The sequence below is a fragment of the Gastrolobium bilobum genome, unplaced genomic scaffold (assembly GCF_033153095.1).
Source record: "Gastrolobium bilobum isolate Gb01-03AN ecotype WA unplaced genomic scaffold, APGP_CSIRO_Gbil_v1 utg2184, whole genome shotgun sequence".
NCBI lineage: Eukaryota > Viridiplantae > Streptophyta > Magnoliopsida > Fabales > Fabaceae > Gastrolobium > Gastrolobium bilobum.
The window spans coordinates 286,084-299,209 of NW_026899222.1; the positions used below are offsets into that span (position 1 = coordinate 286,084).

Genomic DNA, 13,126 nt, shown 5'->3' on the forward strand with positions numbered 1-13,126 from the left:
GGTACAGTGAGCAATACTTTAAAATAATGTATTTATGCTTATTCGGGTAACAAAGTAGGTATTATCAACACGACCATGATAAAATAGAAGAGAGCAATTATTAAAGACTTAATTAAAAGATAAAATAAGTAAGTGATTTGCAATTTAATATTAAATGGTGTCGATAATAGACTCTAAGCATGTTATATTAGGTGATGGTCAAATAGCACTTTATTTCTTCTCGCTGTATTTTATTTAAATCAACACTACAAAGTACCTAACTCCAGCTTTTTGTACATATAGTATATCACAATGACCAATCAAATTAATATAATCATGCAATACATAAAGGAAAAAAATTTAAATATTGTGTTTGACATCAAGGTAATAATAAAGATGACCTAACCTGCACTTGCTAAAGTGATAAAACCCATTTCGCACACTTTTGGTCCTTGCTCCTGTTGAAAATATGAACGACATAATTCTTAAGCACATTGAAATAGATTTTTGTTAGTTCAACCTCTAACTAAAGGACTTAGGCCCATGGTGCTTACATGTGCTTTAAAAACATGGGCATTGTGGGTTCCTTTTATATACTTGATTAGTGGGAGTTTGAATTCTCAAATTTTTCATTTAAGACACTATTGGTGTTTGGTTGACATGTATTTTTCATTGTGAGCAATTGGTACTGAGTTGGTTTTTGCTATTATATGTTTGAGTATATATGTTTCTACGTATCAATTGTGAAATTTTGGAACTCAGTATTGTTGGGACCACCATACCTGTGATTGACACTATAATGGAGTTTGAGGCATGATATTAAGATTTTGGAACTCAGTGTCATCAGAATCACCATACTTGTGGTTGACACTATATTGGAGTTTGAGGCATGATTTTAGAACTCAGTGTCGTTGGAACCATCATGTCTGTGGTTAACATTATATGGGAGTTTGAGACATAATGGTGTTGTTAGGACCACAAGGGCCGTGGTTGACACCATATTTGATTATATGATGATTTTTTGATAAACCATGAAATTTCTCTGGTTTTGAGGCATTTAAGAGAAATTTGAGGACTGACAAAGAAAATAATTGTTTGGCTATTGTTGGATCATATTGACATGTTATTTTCTTGCTACACTCCACATTGATGACTAGTCGGCAGAGTCAAATAATATTTGTGACCATGGAAGATCTTATATCAGTAAAAGATATAATCACCGCCTGATTCATTATTGTTTGACTTTAGTTGGATGGAGTCATATTCAGATATCACACATTGAAAATCTATTTTCTTAAAATGTGGTCACATTATAAAAATTATTCCTTAACCCGAGAGTCGTTTTTAAATAACTTGTTTTTTTTCAATTAAAATTGTACAATTGATTTTGCCCAAGTGGGAGAATGTTAGAATTTTTTATAATTGTGGGTTTCAATCAATTGTACTTTTTTATGTTTTTATAAAAATGAGTTAAGTTATGATCCATACGGGGGTGTAGTATAAAGTCCATTTAATTAAATAATCCTTTTGTTTAGGCTTGAATATCTGTAAACTAATTAGTGGGGGTAACAGTGTAGGCCTAACCCGTAAGCCCATGATGGGAAGGGGACTAGGGTTAATAAATTTGGCTAGGTCCCCTATGCATTCACAGTGTGTTAAAAAATCGTCACTCCACAACTTGCCCCATCGACTGTTGTAATCAGGGAGTGGTGTGAACTGCAGAGGAAGATCCTGATTTTTCCAACTCCGTTTTTTCTTTTCCTCTTTTCGGATGTTAAATATTTCTCAGAACATGGAGTGTGAATCAAACCCATGTTTGAAACAAGAGCAAAAAAGCCTTTAAGAAATCCAGAATCATATGAATCATATCTTCAACAATTAAGCCTAAATCTTTTGGTGTTCTAATTTCATATAATCATCTTTTGAAATCTCTTACACGGACAACTTGACTGTTTTAGCTCTCGGGAACTCTTACATAACAAAGCAAAAAATGAAAGGGTTTTCCAACATGTCACGTAAGCATAATCTTCAAACTATTGTAAGTAGTTTATCTTTATAAAAGCAATTCAACATTAATGATGCTGCATGATACACGAGGCAGCTCTATTAAATTTACCACATACGATTCCTAAAATGAAAGCGTTCGAGAAACATAGACATTACTTGCGAAGGAAATGTGAGTAAAGGTTCTATAAATTCTTATCCTCTTGAGGAAGTATCTCCCAATCTCTTTGGAAAAAGAGAGAGCATAAATGAGACACTACCACTGCTCAAGTTTAAAAGTACAACATAATTAGCTGTCCTATAATATAATAAACGCTTTGGTTAATGGTATCACTTCCTCTTCTCTCTCTATATATATATATATATCACATTTCGTCATAAAAAACCAAAAGAAAAAGAAAACATGAAGAGCCAGCAAAGCATGTCATCCTCTACCTTACCATTAACCATTTTGACATTGGCCTTTCTCTCCTTTTCCATTTGTGTCAATGCTCAATCCTGTAGTCATGAGTTTGCTGAACTTGCCCAAGAAAAAAACATCTCAGGCTGCAAGAGATTACGCACTTTGGATGCTGATTTCGGTTGGAACTGGAACTACCATAATGACACTAACTCCACTACCATATTATCCAGCATAATTGTCGGCGGAGAGCTACAGTGCTCTTCACACATCCTCCATTCGCTCTCACCTTTCGCATGAGATATTACTCAGATACCTCATCCCTACGAGGAAAACAAATACATTCCCATCATCTAATTTAGTGATCATTAATTATTAAATAAATTATCAATTAGTAAATATTTATTTAAATATTTTTAAAATTTTAAATTTCACTTTAAAATAAATTATTTAAAATTTAATAAAATTATAAAAATTAAGAAAAAATAAATTAATTTTTACTTTATTTGAATTGATCAAAACTGAAAAAATATATATCAAAACTTCAACAATATTTTAAGGAATAAGATATTTTATCTATATTTTTTTTGGCCTACCTTATTTATTGATCTTCAGTACCATTCGATTAGAATCTCACTTTTTTTTGTCTTCTCTTAAGATTCTCATCAATGATAAAAGGTGAGTAGGTAAGCTAAGTAAGAAAAAAAAGTAGGTAAAATAACATATCCTATATTTTAAATTAAAGTGTTGTAAAAGATATTAAAATTTAATGATAAGAGTAAAAATTAATTAATTAAGAAATATATAATTTAATCTATGAAAGATGTTACCTTTCTGAAAACTGTTGTTTATACAAATCTAATTTTAAAGAAATAAACTAGTTAACAAGTTGGTAATTTCATTAGCATGATGACAAGTTTTCAAAAATAATTTGTATAAATAAAAATCTTTAAGGTGAAAAAATACACACACACAAATAGTCTTTTTCCGTAATCAAATTAAATATTTATTTATAGACAAGTTATATTTACAAATTTTTTGTTTATAAACTTAACTATATACTAAGGATAATACATAAGTTAATTTATATACCATCCTTAATAGATTAGTTAAGTTTGTAAATAAAAAATTTATAAATATAACCTTACTTTAATTCTTGACAGATCAAATTCAAATTTTTGTGTTAAGTACTTAAGACAAAAACCGGTAGAGTTAGGGGTGTAATTTCCAATCCAGTCATAACAATACACTTCTCAGACCGAGAGACCGAAACCGCTTGGCATTGCATATTAGAATCATTAAAGATCGATTCGCATCACTATGCTCAATAAAAGGAATGAGGGAAGCCCCGATAGAAAAATATTTGAAGGGAAAAAGACTTCGGAGGTGAGCGTGCATGTTCCCAAGCAATAATAAGAAATTCTTGATGATATCGGGTTAGGTCGACCTACAAGGACCTACGGCGTAGTCTATATTATGCCAGACTCGGTCTATTAAATATAGTTAATTAAATAGAGTGGGCCTAGACTTTTAAAAAAATTTATTTAAAAAATAGGCTATAGACTTTCTTTTACATGCCGAGACTATAAGCCTACGGGTCAGCCTATATAATATGATTTATTTTAAAGAAAATAAATAAAATTATTATTTTAATAATTTTAGATAATAAAGTAATATTATTTTAATTATTTTTCTAATTATTGAATATTTAAAATGTTTCAACAGGCTAACAGATCTAAGTTAAGACTTTTTAAAAAAAAATATAGGTCAAACTTATAATTTTTGCCTATATAAGACTAAGAGATCATAGTAGACCTAAAATATTTTACACAAAACTAAATTATTTAAATCAAAATCTAACCTAATATATTTACACCAGTGTTTCGTGATTTCATCATCTTGTCCTTTCTCTTCGCGACACAGAGACACACTCGTTATTGTCTGTATTCACTCTCATGCAAACCACGTGTCACAACCTCCTTCAAAACCGCAATCGTTACACTACACTACTCACCAATTTCTCGCTTACATTACGTAGACAAAGAAAAGAACCGAAGGAAAGGAAAGAAGCATAGTCATTGGGGTATAAATGTCCTAATAAGGGTTTATAATTCCGCATCAAGTAAGACTCGCCCTATTGTATATAATTAAATAGAATATGTTTAAATCTAAAAAAAATCGATTTAAAAAGTAGGTTATAAATTATTTTTTACATGTTGATCTTATAAACTTATAAGTCAATCTATGTTATATTATTTTTTTTAATAAAATAAATAAATTATTATTTCAATAATTTTAAATAATAAGATAATATTATTTTAATTTTGTAATTATTAAATGATGTTTAAATGTACTAATAAATTTATGCTAAGACTTTTTTTTTTAAATTTGAACCAGACTAAATTTATAATTTCACTAACCTATCAGGTCAAATTTACATATTTAGTTTAGGCAAAATCTAGTTAGCTTAGCTTATTTACACTTGTAATAGTCATAGTGGCACACAATTGCTCTCCATGAACGGCGCGTCATTTGGAGCTCCCTCTGCCCAATCCAACATGGATCGCAAGATGGCATTTGCGGAACAACTTGTTCTCGAACTCGGCAACCCCGATCTCCGAGAAAACGGTCTTCTCGAGCTCTCAATGAATTTGGATACGGCTCATATTTCGTATGTTGAGAAAGTTTTTGTTGTCGGGATCATTAGAAATGCAATTGAGGTTACTTTCCCAAGGTGAACGAGCGGGAGTCCGGGGCTGCTCTCAGGCCCGTAGAAGCTAGGTACTGTTGTGGATCTCTGATTTAGTAATTTTCTTAGTAGTTTGAACTTGAACTCATGAATAACTGTTGTTAGATTTTTCTAATCCTATTTATATTTTTTTTATAAACCCAGTGACTTGTAACAAGTGGCGGTGAAGTGAATATAATATAGACATGTGAAACACAGACACGTGATTTTTGCAAAAGAATGCGTGTCCGACATGTGTCGGACACCGACAAATTCAAACACGTTAGGACACGCGTCCGACACGCGGTCAACTTTTTGGGACACGTTGACTAGGGGGACACACGAGTTTGACCGAATCCAACACGCAGTCAACCTACGTGGACAAGACATGTTTTGACATTTTAAAAAAAAAAAAAAAAAAATTACAATTAAAAAAAATAAAAAATATTTAATAAAAATAAAAAAGTCTGGAACCCTATCCTCTGATTCTCTCTCGCGCAGGTGTTTGAGGCAAATCAAAAAGGCTGCTGGTCGGTCGTCGTCGGTCGGTCGCCGTCTACATTCTCTGAAGGGAGTTTGATACCTGAGCTTCAGAAACCTGCCACGTGGGAGAAGCTCAACAGGTGTTTGAGGAAAGGAAGGAGGATAATGGTGAATGTTGGAGGAAGTTGTGTGGTGGCGGAGAATAAGCTTAGAGATGGGAAGGTTATGATGGAAGAGACTTTGAAGGCGATGAGAGTGGTTTTTGGGGAGAAACTTTTCGTTCTCAGTCTTGAGAATCGCAAGGACGATAGTTCCCTTGCTCTTACTGGGGATTTACCACAACCTGATCTCTGGAAGAAGGTGCTTCCAGGGCCGTTGAGATATTACGTCGATTTGTGGACGCCCTATTCTGGTTAGTTCCTCGTGCTGCTTTCTCTATTCTTGCTCATCAACTGTTTGTTTTTATTCCTCTGTGAAATCTACAGTTTCGCCTCGACCATATTTTCATTCCTAATTCATTGTTGTAGGATTTTATGACAAGTATTAAATTCACCAAAAGACAAGTCAGTCATAGCTTAAGTCGTTTGTACGTCGTTTTGTTGGGATAATAAATAACCGTGCACAATAGTCTAGTGACAAATAGTTCAAGTAAGGTTTTCTAAAATAAATTCAGGATGACTCCCGGTTATACTATATACAGATTTGAGAATGGAAAGCTATTTCTGTCTGGGGGCAGAAGGATGGTTTATTAGAAGGGTTTCGATTTTCTCACGCGGTAGAAGAAATTTTTTTGATGTTGTAGACACATCTTACGTGAGGCCCACATCTATTAAAAAAATAAAAAAGAAAAAGAAAATATTACACGCAAATCGAAGGGTTAATAGTAGAAGAAAACAACTCTCCTACGACATGAGAAAATATTTTCCCTTGTTAGAACGAAACTAACTGTAATGCAAAGCCACAAAGTGAGCGATTTGAATAATTTCCGTTAGCCATGATTATTCAAGATGGAGATGAAAATAATTGAACTGTGCGTAATCATAAATAAAATAATTTTTCTATTTTTCTACACTCTACCCTCTACACTCTTAGGATGTTCTATTTTTTTTTTTAATATTTATGTTATGAAATTTGAATATTTAATTAGTATATGAGTTATTATGAGTTGTTATATGTATTAAATGTAAATTATATTATATATATTAAAAATATTATTTAATATCAAAACGTGTCCTAACTTGTCGAAATTTAGCATTTTTTAGAATTAACGTGTCAGAGTATCGTATCGTGTCCCGTGTCCGTGTCCGCGCATCATTGGTACAGACAAGCTGAACGTAGCTTATATTGGATGAACCAGGATAAATCATCGTATCATTCTCTCTTATCTTTTCTCTTTTCTGTTTTGTCGATTTTGTGTGATTGTCGATTTCCAACAAAAGGTACCCTAAACTAATTCATCTTTCATTTTTGGGAAATTGGGGGAACAAACTGCTAACTTTCATTTCTTTAATTTTAATCTCTCTCTCTCTTCTATGTTTGTGTTGCGTTTTGGTTGAATTAGAATGATAGGAAAAATGTGTATCATTTTAAAGGATACAAAGTATCATTTTAAGTGAGAGAAAAAGATAAATTAAGGGGAAGAGTGTGGGAGGAAAAAGTTTTAAAGATGTGGATCGCACCTCTTTGTAAGAGTGAAAGGATGTAAGATGTGTCATTTAAAAAGACACACATTTTTCCCTAGAATGATATGCTTTGTTTCAGTTGAGTCAACAAGCTACATTGTTTTGGGTACCAGCGATAAAAAAATGTAAACTTTTATTATTATTTTTATTTTATTTTTTGTCTAATTTGTTTAAAGTTAGATAGCTATTTTGTGCCTATTTGGATCTCTTAGTTTTTCTTCCTTTTATAAACAGAAGTTAAGCTAGATAGATGTTGAGAAAAACTCTATTTTATAAAGAAGAGAAAAGTCAAAACCTCCTAAAACATTTTTTTTAAGCTCTTTTTTGAATTGTGCTTCTTCTTTTTTTTTATAAAGAGAGAGATATTTTTCTTGAAATGTGTATTTTTAAATAAATTTTAAGCTAAAAATTTTATATAATCAATAAATAGCTTTTTTGATTAAGTGAAAGAAATAATAAATTTTAATAAACACCGTGTAATAGAGAGTTGTATATAAGAGTAGATGGATGTATTCTGAAGTTATTTTTGAATAAATAGATCAATTTTCTTGTTACTTTTCTCTTTCGTTCTCTCTCTCTTTGGGTCCATATTATTAACAGAGTAACAGTTATATGTTCAATTTTCACTATTGTTTATAAAAAAAAAAATACAGCGTTTTCGATAAAGGCAACAACTGCAATGCACCTCATGTGAATGGTGATGGCTGCGCTAGCGGCTCTTTCAGAACTACAATATTTTGAGGTGAAACCAGAGAATCCATTTAAATAAATTAAAGAAAAAAAATAATAACTGAAATATGTTCCTTTTATTTTAAAAATAAATTGTTAAAATATATTTTTAAATTAATCAGATAAAAAATCATCACTCAAATTTTATAAGCAAAGATGGTATAGTTCAGTTGGAAACATAGACTGAATAACTGGGAAAAGAAAGTGGATTCGATTCACATTAAATACATTTTGGACAGAGACCAAGAGCTTTAATTATAACTAAGTCCAAGCTTAAAGAATCAAAACTTGTAAAAATACAGGAGGCTAATTAAGTGATAGAGTTTGATTGAAATCTTTCGTGATTTAGTTGGACCTACCAATTTGAATATTGTAGGGCCGAGGACCTGGTACCCCTCTTTCTATAATTAGTAAAACTGATGATAATATGTTCTTCAGCGACAAACAATGGCGTTTTGCTTTTATGTATTCCGACTTAAACTTTGCATGAAAGATAGTTGACTGCCTCGAAAAGCAACGAATATGATTAGAACAAATTAGTACGGACAACTTGACTGTTTTAGCTCTCGGGAACTTTTACATAACAAAGCAAAAAGTGAAAGGGTTTTCCAACATGTCACGTAAGCATAATCTTCAAACTATTGTAAGTAGTTATCTTTATAAAAGCAATTCAACATTAACGATGCTGCATGATACACGAGGCAGCTCTATTAAATTTACCACATACGATTCCTAAAATGAAAGCGTTCGAGAAACATAGACATTACTTGCGAAGGAAATGTGAGTAAAGGTTCTAAATTCTTATCCTCTTGAGGAAGTATCTCCCAATCTCTTTGGAAAAAGAGAGAGCATAAATGAGACACTGCCACTGCTCAAGTTTAAAAGTACAACATAATTAGCTGTCCTATAATATAATAAACGCTTTGGTTAATGGTATCACTTCCTCTTCTCTCTCTCTCTCTATATATATATATATCACATTTCGTCATAAAAAACCAAAAGAAAAAGAAAACATGAAGAGCCAGCAAAGCATGTCATCCTCTACCTTACCATTAACCATTTTGACATTGGCCTTTCTCTCCTTTTCCATTTGTGTCAATGCTCAATCCTGTAGTCATGAGTTTGCTGAACTTGCCCAAGAAAAAAACATCTCAGGCTGCAAGAGATTACGCACTTTGGATGCTGATTTCGGTTGGAACTGGAACTACCATAATGACACTAACTCCAGCACCATACACATTGAAATCTTGTTTGGTGTCAAGCTTAATGCCCCACAAGGATGGATAGCATGGGGGGTGAATCCAGGGAAAAGGGCCGAAATGATTGGAACAAAAGCTCTCATAGCCATTAAACAATCAGATGGAACATTGAAAGTAGACACATACAACATTACCAAGGAAACCAGAAGTGGTTGTCGACTTCTGCCATCACATAATATTGGATTGCGAGTGTCTAATATGTCAGTGAATAATATGGGGTCTATCTTGTACATATATGCTAGATTGATTCTCCCTTCTGAAGAGTATAACATTACAAGGCTGAACCATGTGTGGCAAGTAGGGTACGAATTGGTAGAAGACCAACCCTTGAACCATCCAACCTCTCTTGACAATGTCGATAGCACAGAGACCATAGACTTGACTACTAGCGATGGTCGCAGCACTAAACAGAACCGGAGTTTCCTTAGATCGGTAAGAAGTAATTTTTCTTTTCTTTTCTCTTTTTCTTTAATAAATAATAATGTTGAGTAAATATTCATGGTCATGAACACATTAATATTGTCGAGCCCTAAATTAACCGATTAATCTTACATCTCTGTCATATATATGATCCAAAGTTCAATGCTTTTATAATATATACATGTGTAAATGATAATATATACATGTGTAAATGATATGTAACAAAAATCACTCCATGTTAATTATATATCTCAAGTTAAACGTATGGGCTAACCTGTAAAGGCTTATTAACAGAGTCACTCCCCTGTATCTCCCTTGCATAGCTCATTTACTGTACATGTTTGTGGAGCAATTCCTCCTGCGTAATAGGCAAAATAGTTAGGACTTTTCTCTTTCTTATTATTAAGTAATGTTTTTCACCTATTTTGAATCCATTATTTCCATGAACTATTGCTCTATTGAAATATAGAGTCATCGTACTCTTTCATATTCTTTCTCTCAACCACACGTAAGATATATATTCATGGTGACTCCTTATAGTGATATATTTCACCCTTCAAGGGATATAGACCTAATTGTACTATAAAACAACTCAGGTGAATATTTCTTTCATGTACCTAATTAAAGTAATTATTATACAAATAAATAGGATTACCTTTATATGGGAATAATTTCTTTTTTATCCAAACTCAGTTTAATCTGATTTGAGGATTCTTAGACTAATACTAGGGACTACTCTTCTAATACCATTTTCTCTTTATCAAGAGTATAACTCGAGACCTCTATTTAATTCATTTAATTTTTTTCTTGTGTGCTGTGTAGAGACACATTATTTTTACATGGTAAGGTATGCTTGAAATTTAGGTACATGGAGTTCTAAACATTATCGGGTGGGGAACACTGTTACCAATTGGAGTAATAATCGCGAGGTACTTTCGAGTGTTTCCTGTGAAATGGGATCCAACGTGGTTTTACCTGCACATTGGTTGCCAGTTAACTGGTTTTCTCATTGGCACCGTTGGGTGGGCTATTGGACTAAGCCTTGGACATGCTTCAACGTACTACACCTTCCACACTCATAGAGCCTTTGGCATTATCATTTTCACATTTAGCACAATCCAAGTAATATTCCTCTCTCACTCACTCTCTCATTTATTTATTAATTTCTTAATTACATATGAGCATATGAATTAATTGCTTTCATTTAATACAGCATTCATTATCATTGTATATATATTTGTATGGAAATATTAATGTAGGATATATATTTGGTTTTCAGATGCTGGCTTTTCGGTTAAAGCCGAAGGAAACGGATGATTACCGCAAATATTGGAATATGTACCATCATTTTCTTGGTTATGGGCTGCTGGCAATAATATTTTTAAACATATTCAAAGGAATTTCCATTTTAAAAGGGGGAAAGGGATGGAGGTGGACTTACATTGGAATTCTAGCATTTTTGGGTGCCATCGTTTTTACTTTGGAGATTTTCACATGGGTTCGCTTCTTCGTCCTGAAACCGAAGCAGAGCAAGCCAAAAAAAGATAATCCCAAATGACGAAAACAAACCAAAGGCATCATAACCCAAATAGATGAGCAATGCAAGGCCGCGAAAATATTGCTTGAATAATGGTTTTTTTTTTATATATTTATATTTCGTACAACAATAATCTGTTTTTGTTATTGAAATAATGAAGTACTTTGAAGACATTGTGTGTGAGATAATAATTTAAGGGAAATGTACTTCTTCTTTGAAAGGAGAAGAGATTTTTTGCAACAACAAAGTTGGATGAGAATATCTGTTCATCCTCTTTAGAATTATCTTTGATAAGAATTTAAAGTCTTAATCTCAGATACTAGTTGCAAAGGGATAAACGGATTGAAATATTTTGAAAAAAAAATAACTATGTCTTACCGCATTAAGATATAGTTGTAATTTTAAAAACTTTTTTTCTCTTTCCTTAAAGACTGTCTGCTGACGTGACAGAGAGAAAAAAAATTAATATTATAATTATATCTTAACGTTAAATATAATAAAAAAAATTTAATATTATAATTATATCTTACCGTTAAATAAAATTATTTTTAGTTGTAGCAAAAAATCTCATCTTCTTTAAAAAGAGAAGTTGGAACCCATAATTTAATTGTTGAGTAAATACCTTTTTGGGTCCCTAACAAAAAACACAGTCCCCACTTTAGTCCCTTACAAAAAAAATTAGTCAGTTGGTCCCTAATAAATTCAAAGTGGACCCATTTTAGTCCTTTTGAGGGACTAATATAGGTCTTTTTTGAAATTGTGATGACCACGATATATTTCAACTAAATGGGTCCCCTTTGAATTTGTTAGAGACCAACTGACTAATTTATTTTGTAAGGGACTAAAGTGGGGACCGTGTTTTTTGTTAGGGATTGTTAGGTCCTGGATAGACCGTATTGCTATACCGTAGGGTATGCGCTCAGAGATAGTGTATATCAACTGCATACTAGGCTTATAGCCGAGGTCCCAATCACTGCGCACAATCACTACGCACAAGCAATAGGCTTGTAGCCAAGGAGTGGGTGTGTGCACAGTGTGGGCAATATTAGTAAATAGGTCAAAAGTGTTTACCTGGGGTTTTTAGGCTCTTATTTATAGGATTACCTTCCTGGGCTTGGGCCCTTTGAGCTCCCCCAATTGCAGTAGAATTCAACTCCCTTTCTGTTGGGATGTGATCCTCATCTTGTGTCTTTTGGCTGTTTGGAGTTGTTGAGATGCTTATCACCTTATCTCTTGGTGGATTGATGGGTGGGTGATTAGGATATGGTATTCATATCCATAACAGTTGCCCTCCCAGCTCGGTATTCCGAGGTTCGGGATGTCGAGGTGTTGTTATGTTACCTCGAATTCGTTTTGTCCGAGTTCGTTGATCTCTGTAACACCCCGTATATATCCGGTAATGTTACCATACTATCGTATTAAGCTGCGCTTAATTTAAAAATGCGAAATATTTTTTTCTTTTCAATTATGATGTCATTATCATTACCAACTTGCTTATTAATCAATTAATAAAACATCGTCTGTATGTAATTGCAATAAAACAGCTAACTAATATACCTCATAACATAGATAATATAAGTGTGTCTCTAGAAATCACGAGACTACCACAAGTAGGCCGGACCAACTAGCAGGTTATACAACTCCAATCCAAAAGTGCTAACATAAAGTGTCATGGACAATCCCCATGCTCACTCAAATAAGGCAACAAGCCCAACATCAGTCTCAACAACAACATAATCATAAATAGCGGAAAACATAAACAGCATCCAAATTCAGTCATGGCAGCAATACAGCATAAACATCATAATCAGCTAAGCTCTGGCCTCCTGCTGCCAGAGGCATCAGTCACCATACTACCTGAACCTGAAATAAGCATTCCCCAAACGTGGGGTGAGATCTCTAAAC

The 13,126-nt window shown here is 33.1% G+C and overlaps 2 protein-coding genes across 2 annotated transcripts; both read left to right on the forward strand.

Moving 5' to 3' along the window:
* The first annotated feature begins 4,899 nt into the window (after window positions 1-4,899).
* Window positions 4,900-6,121, forward strand: LOC133288472 (uncharacterized). The gene is made up of 3 exons (XM_061486226.1): window positions 4,900-5,103; window positions 5,613-5,954; window positions 6,080-6,121. The coding sequence occupies exons 1-3, from the start codon at window positions 4,900-4,902 to the stop codon at window positions 6,119-6,121; spliced, it is 588 nt and encodes a 195-aa protein (XP_061342210.1).
* Window positions 6,122-9,018: 2,897 nt separating this feature from the next.
* LOC133288522 (cytochrome b561 and DOMON domain-containing protein At3g25290-like) lies at window positions 9,019-11,343 on the forward strand. Its single transcript, XM_061486304.1, has 3 exons — window positions 9,019-9,696; window positions 10,549-10,806; window positions 10,964-11,343. Exons 1-3 carry the CDS (start codon window positions 9,019-9,021, stop codon window positions 11,240-11,242), a joined length of 1,215 nt encoding a protein of 404 aa, XP_061342288.1. The 3' UTR covers window positions 11,243-11,343.
* The last annotated feature ends 1,783 nt before the right edge of the window (window positions 11,344-13,126 follow it).

Coding starts and splice junctions, on each gene's coding strand:
- LOC133288472 (XM_061486226.1), top strand. CDS start 4,900: ATGAACGGCGCGTCATTTGGAGCTCCCTCTGCCCAATCCAACATGGAT. Junction 5,104..5,612: donor TCATTAGAAATGCAATTGAG/GTTACTTTCCCA, acceptor TCTCTCGCGCAG/GTGTTTGAGGCAAATCAAAA. Junction 5,955..6,079: donor AACCTGATCTCTGGAAGAAG/GTGCTTCCAGGG, acceptor TGAAATCTACAG/TTTCGCCTCGACCATATTTT.
- LOC133288522 (XM_061486304.1), top strand. CDS start 9,019: ATGAAGAGCCAGCAAAGCATGTCATCCTCTACCTTACCATTAACCATT. Junction 9,697..10,548: donor ACCGGAGTTTCCTTAGATCG/GTAAGAAGTAAT, acceptor CTTGAAATTTAG/GTACATGGAGTTCTAAACAT. Junction 10,807..10,963: donor TCACATTTAGCACAATCCAA/GTAATATTCCTC, acceptor TTTGGTTTTCAG/ATGCTGGCTTTTCGGTTAAA.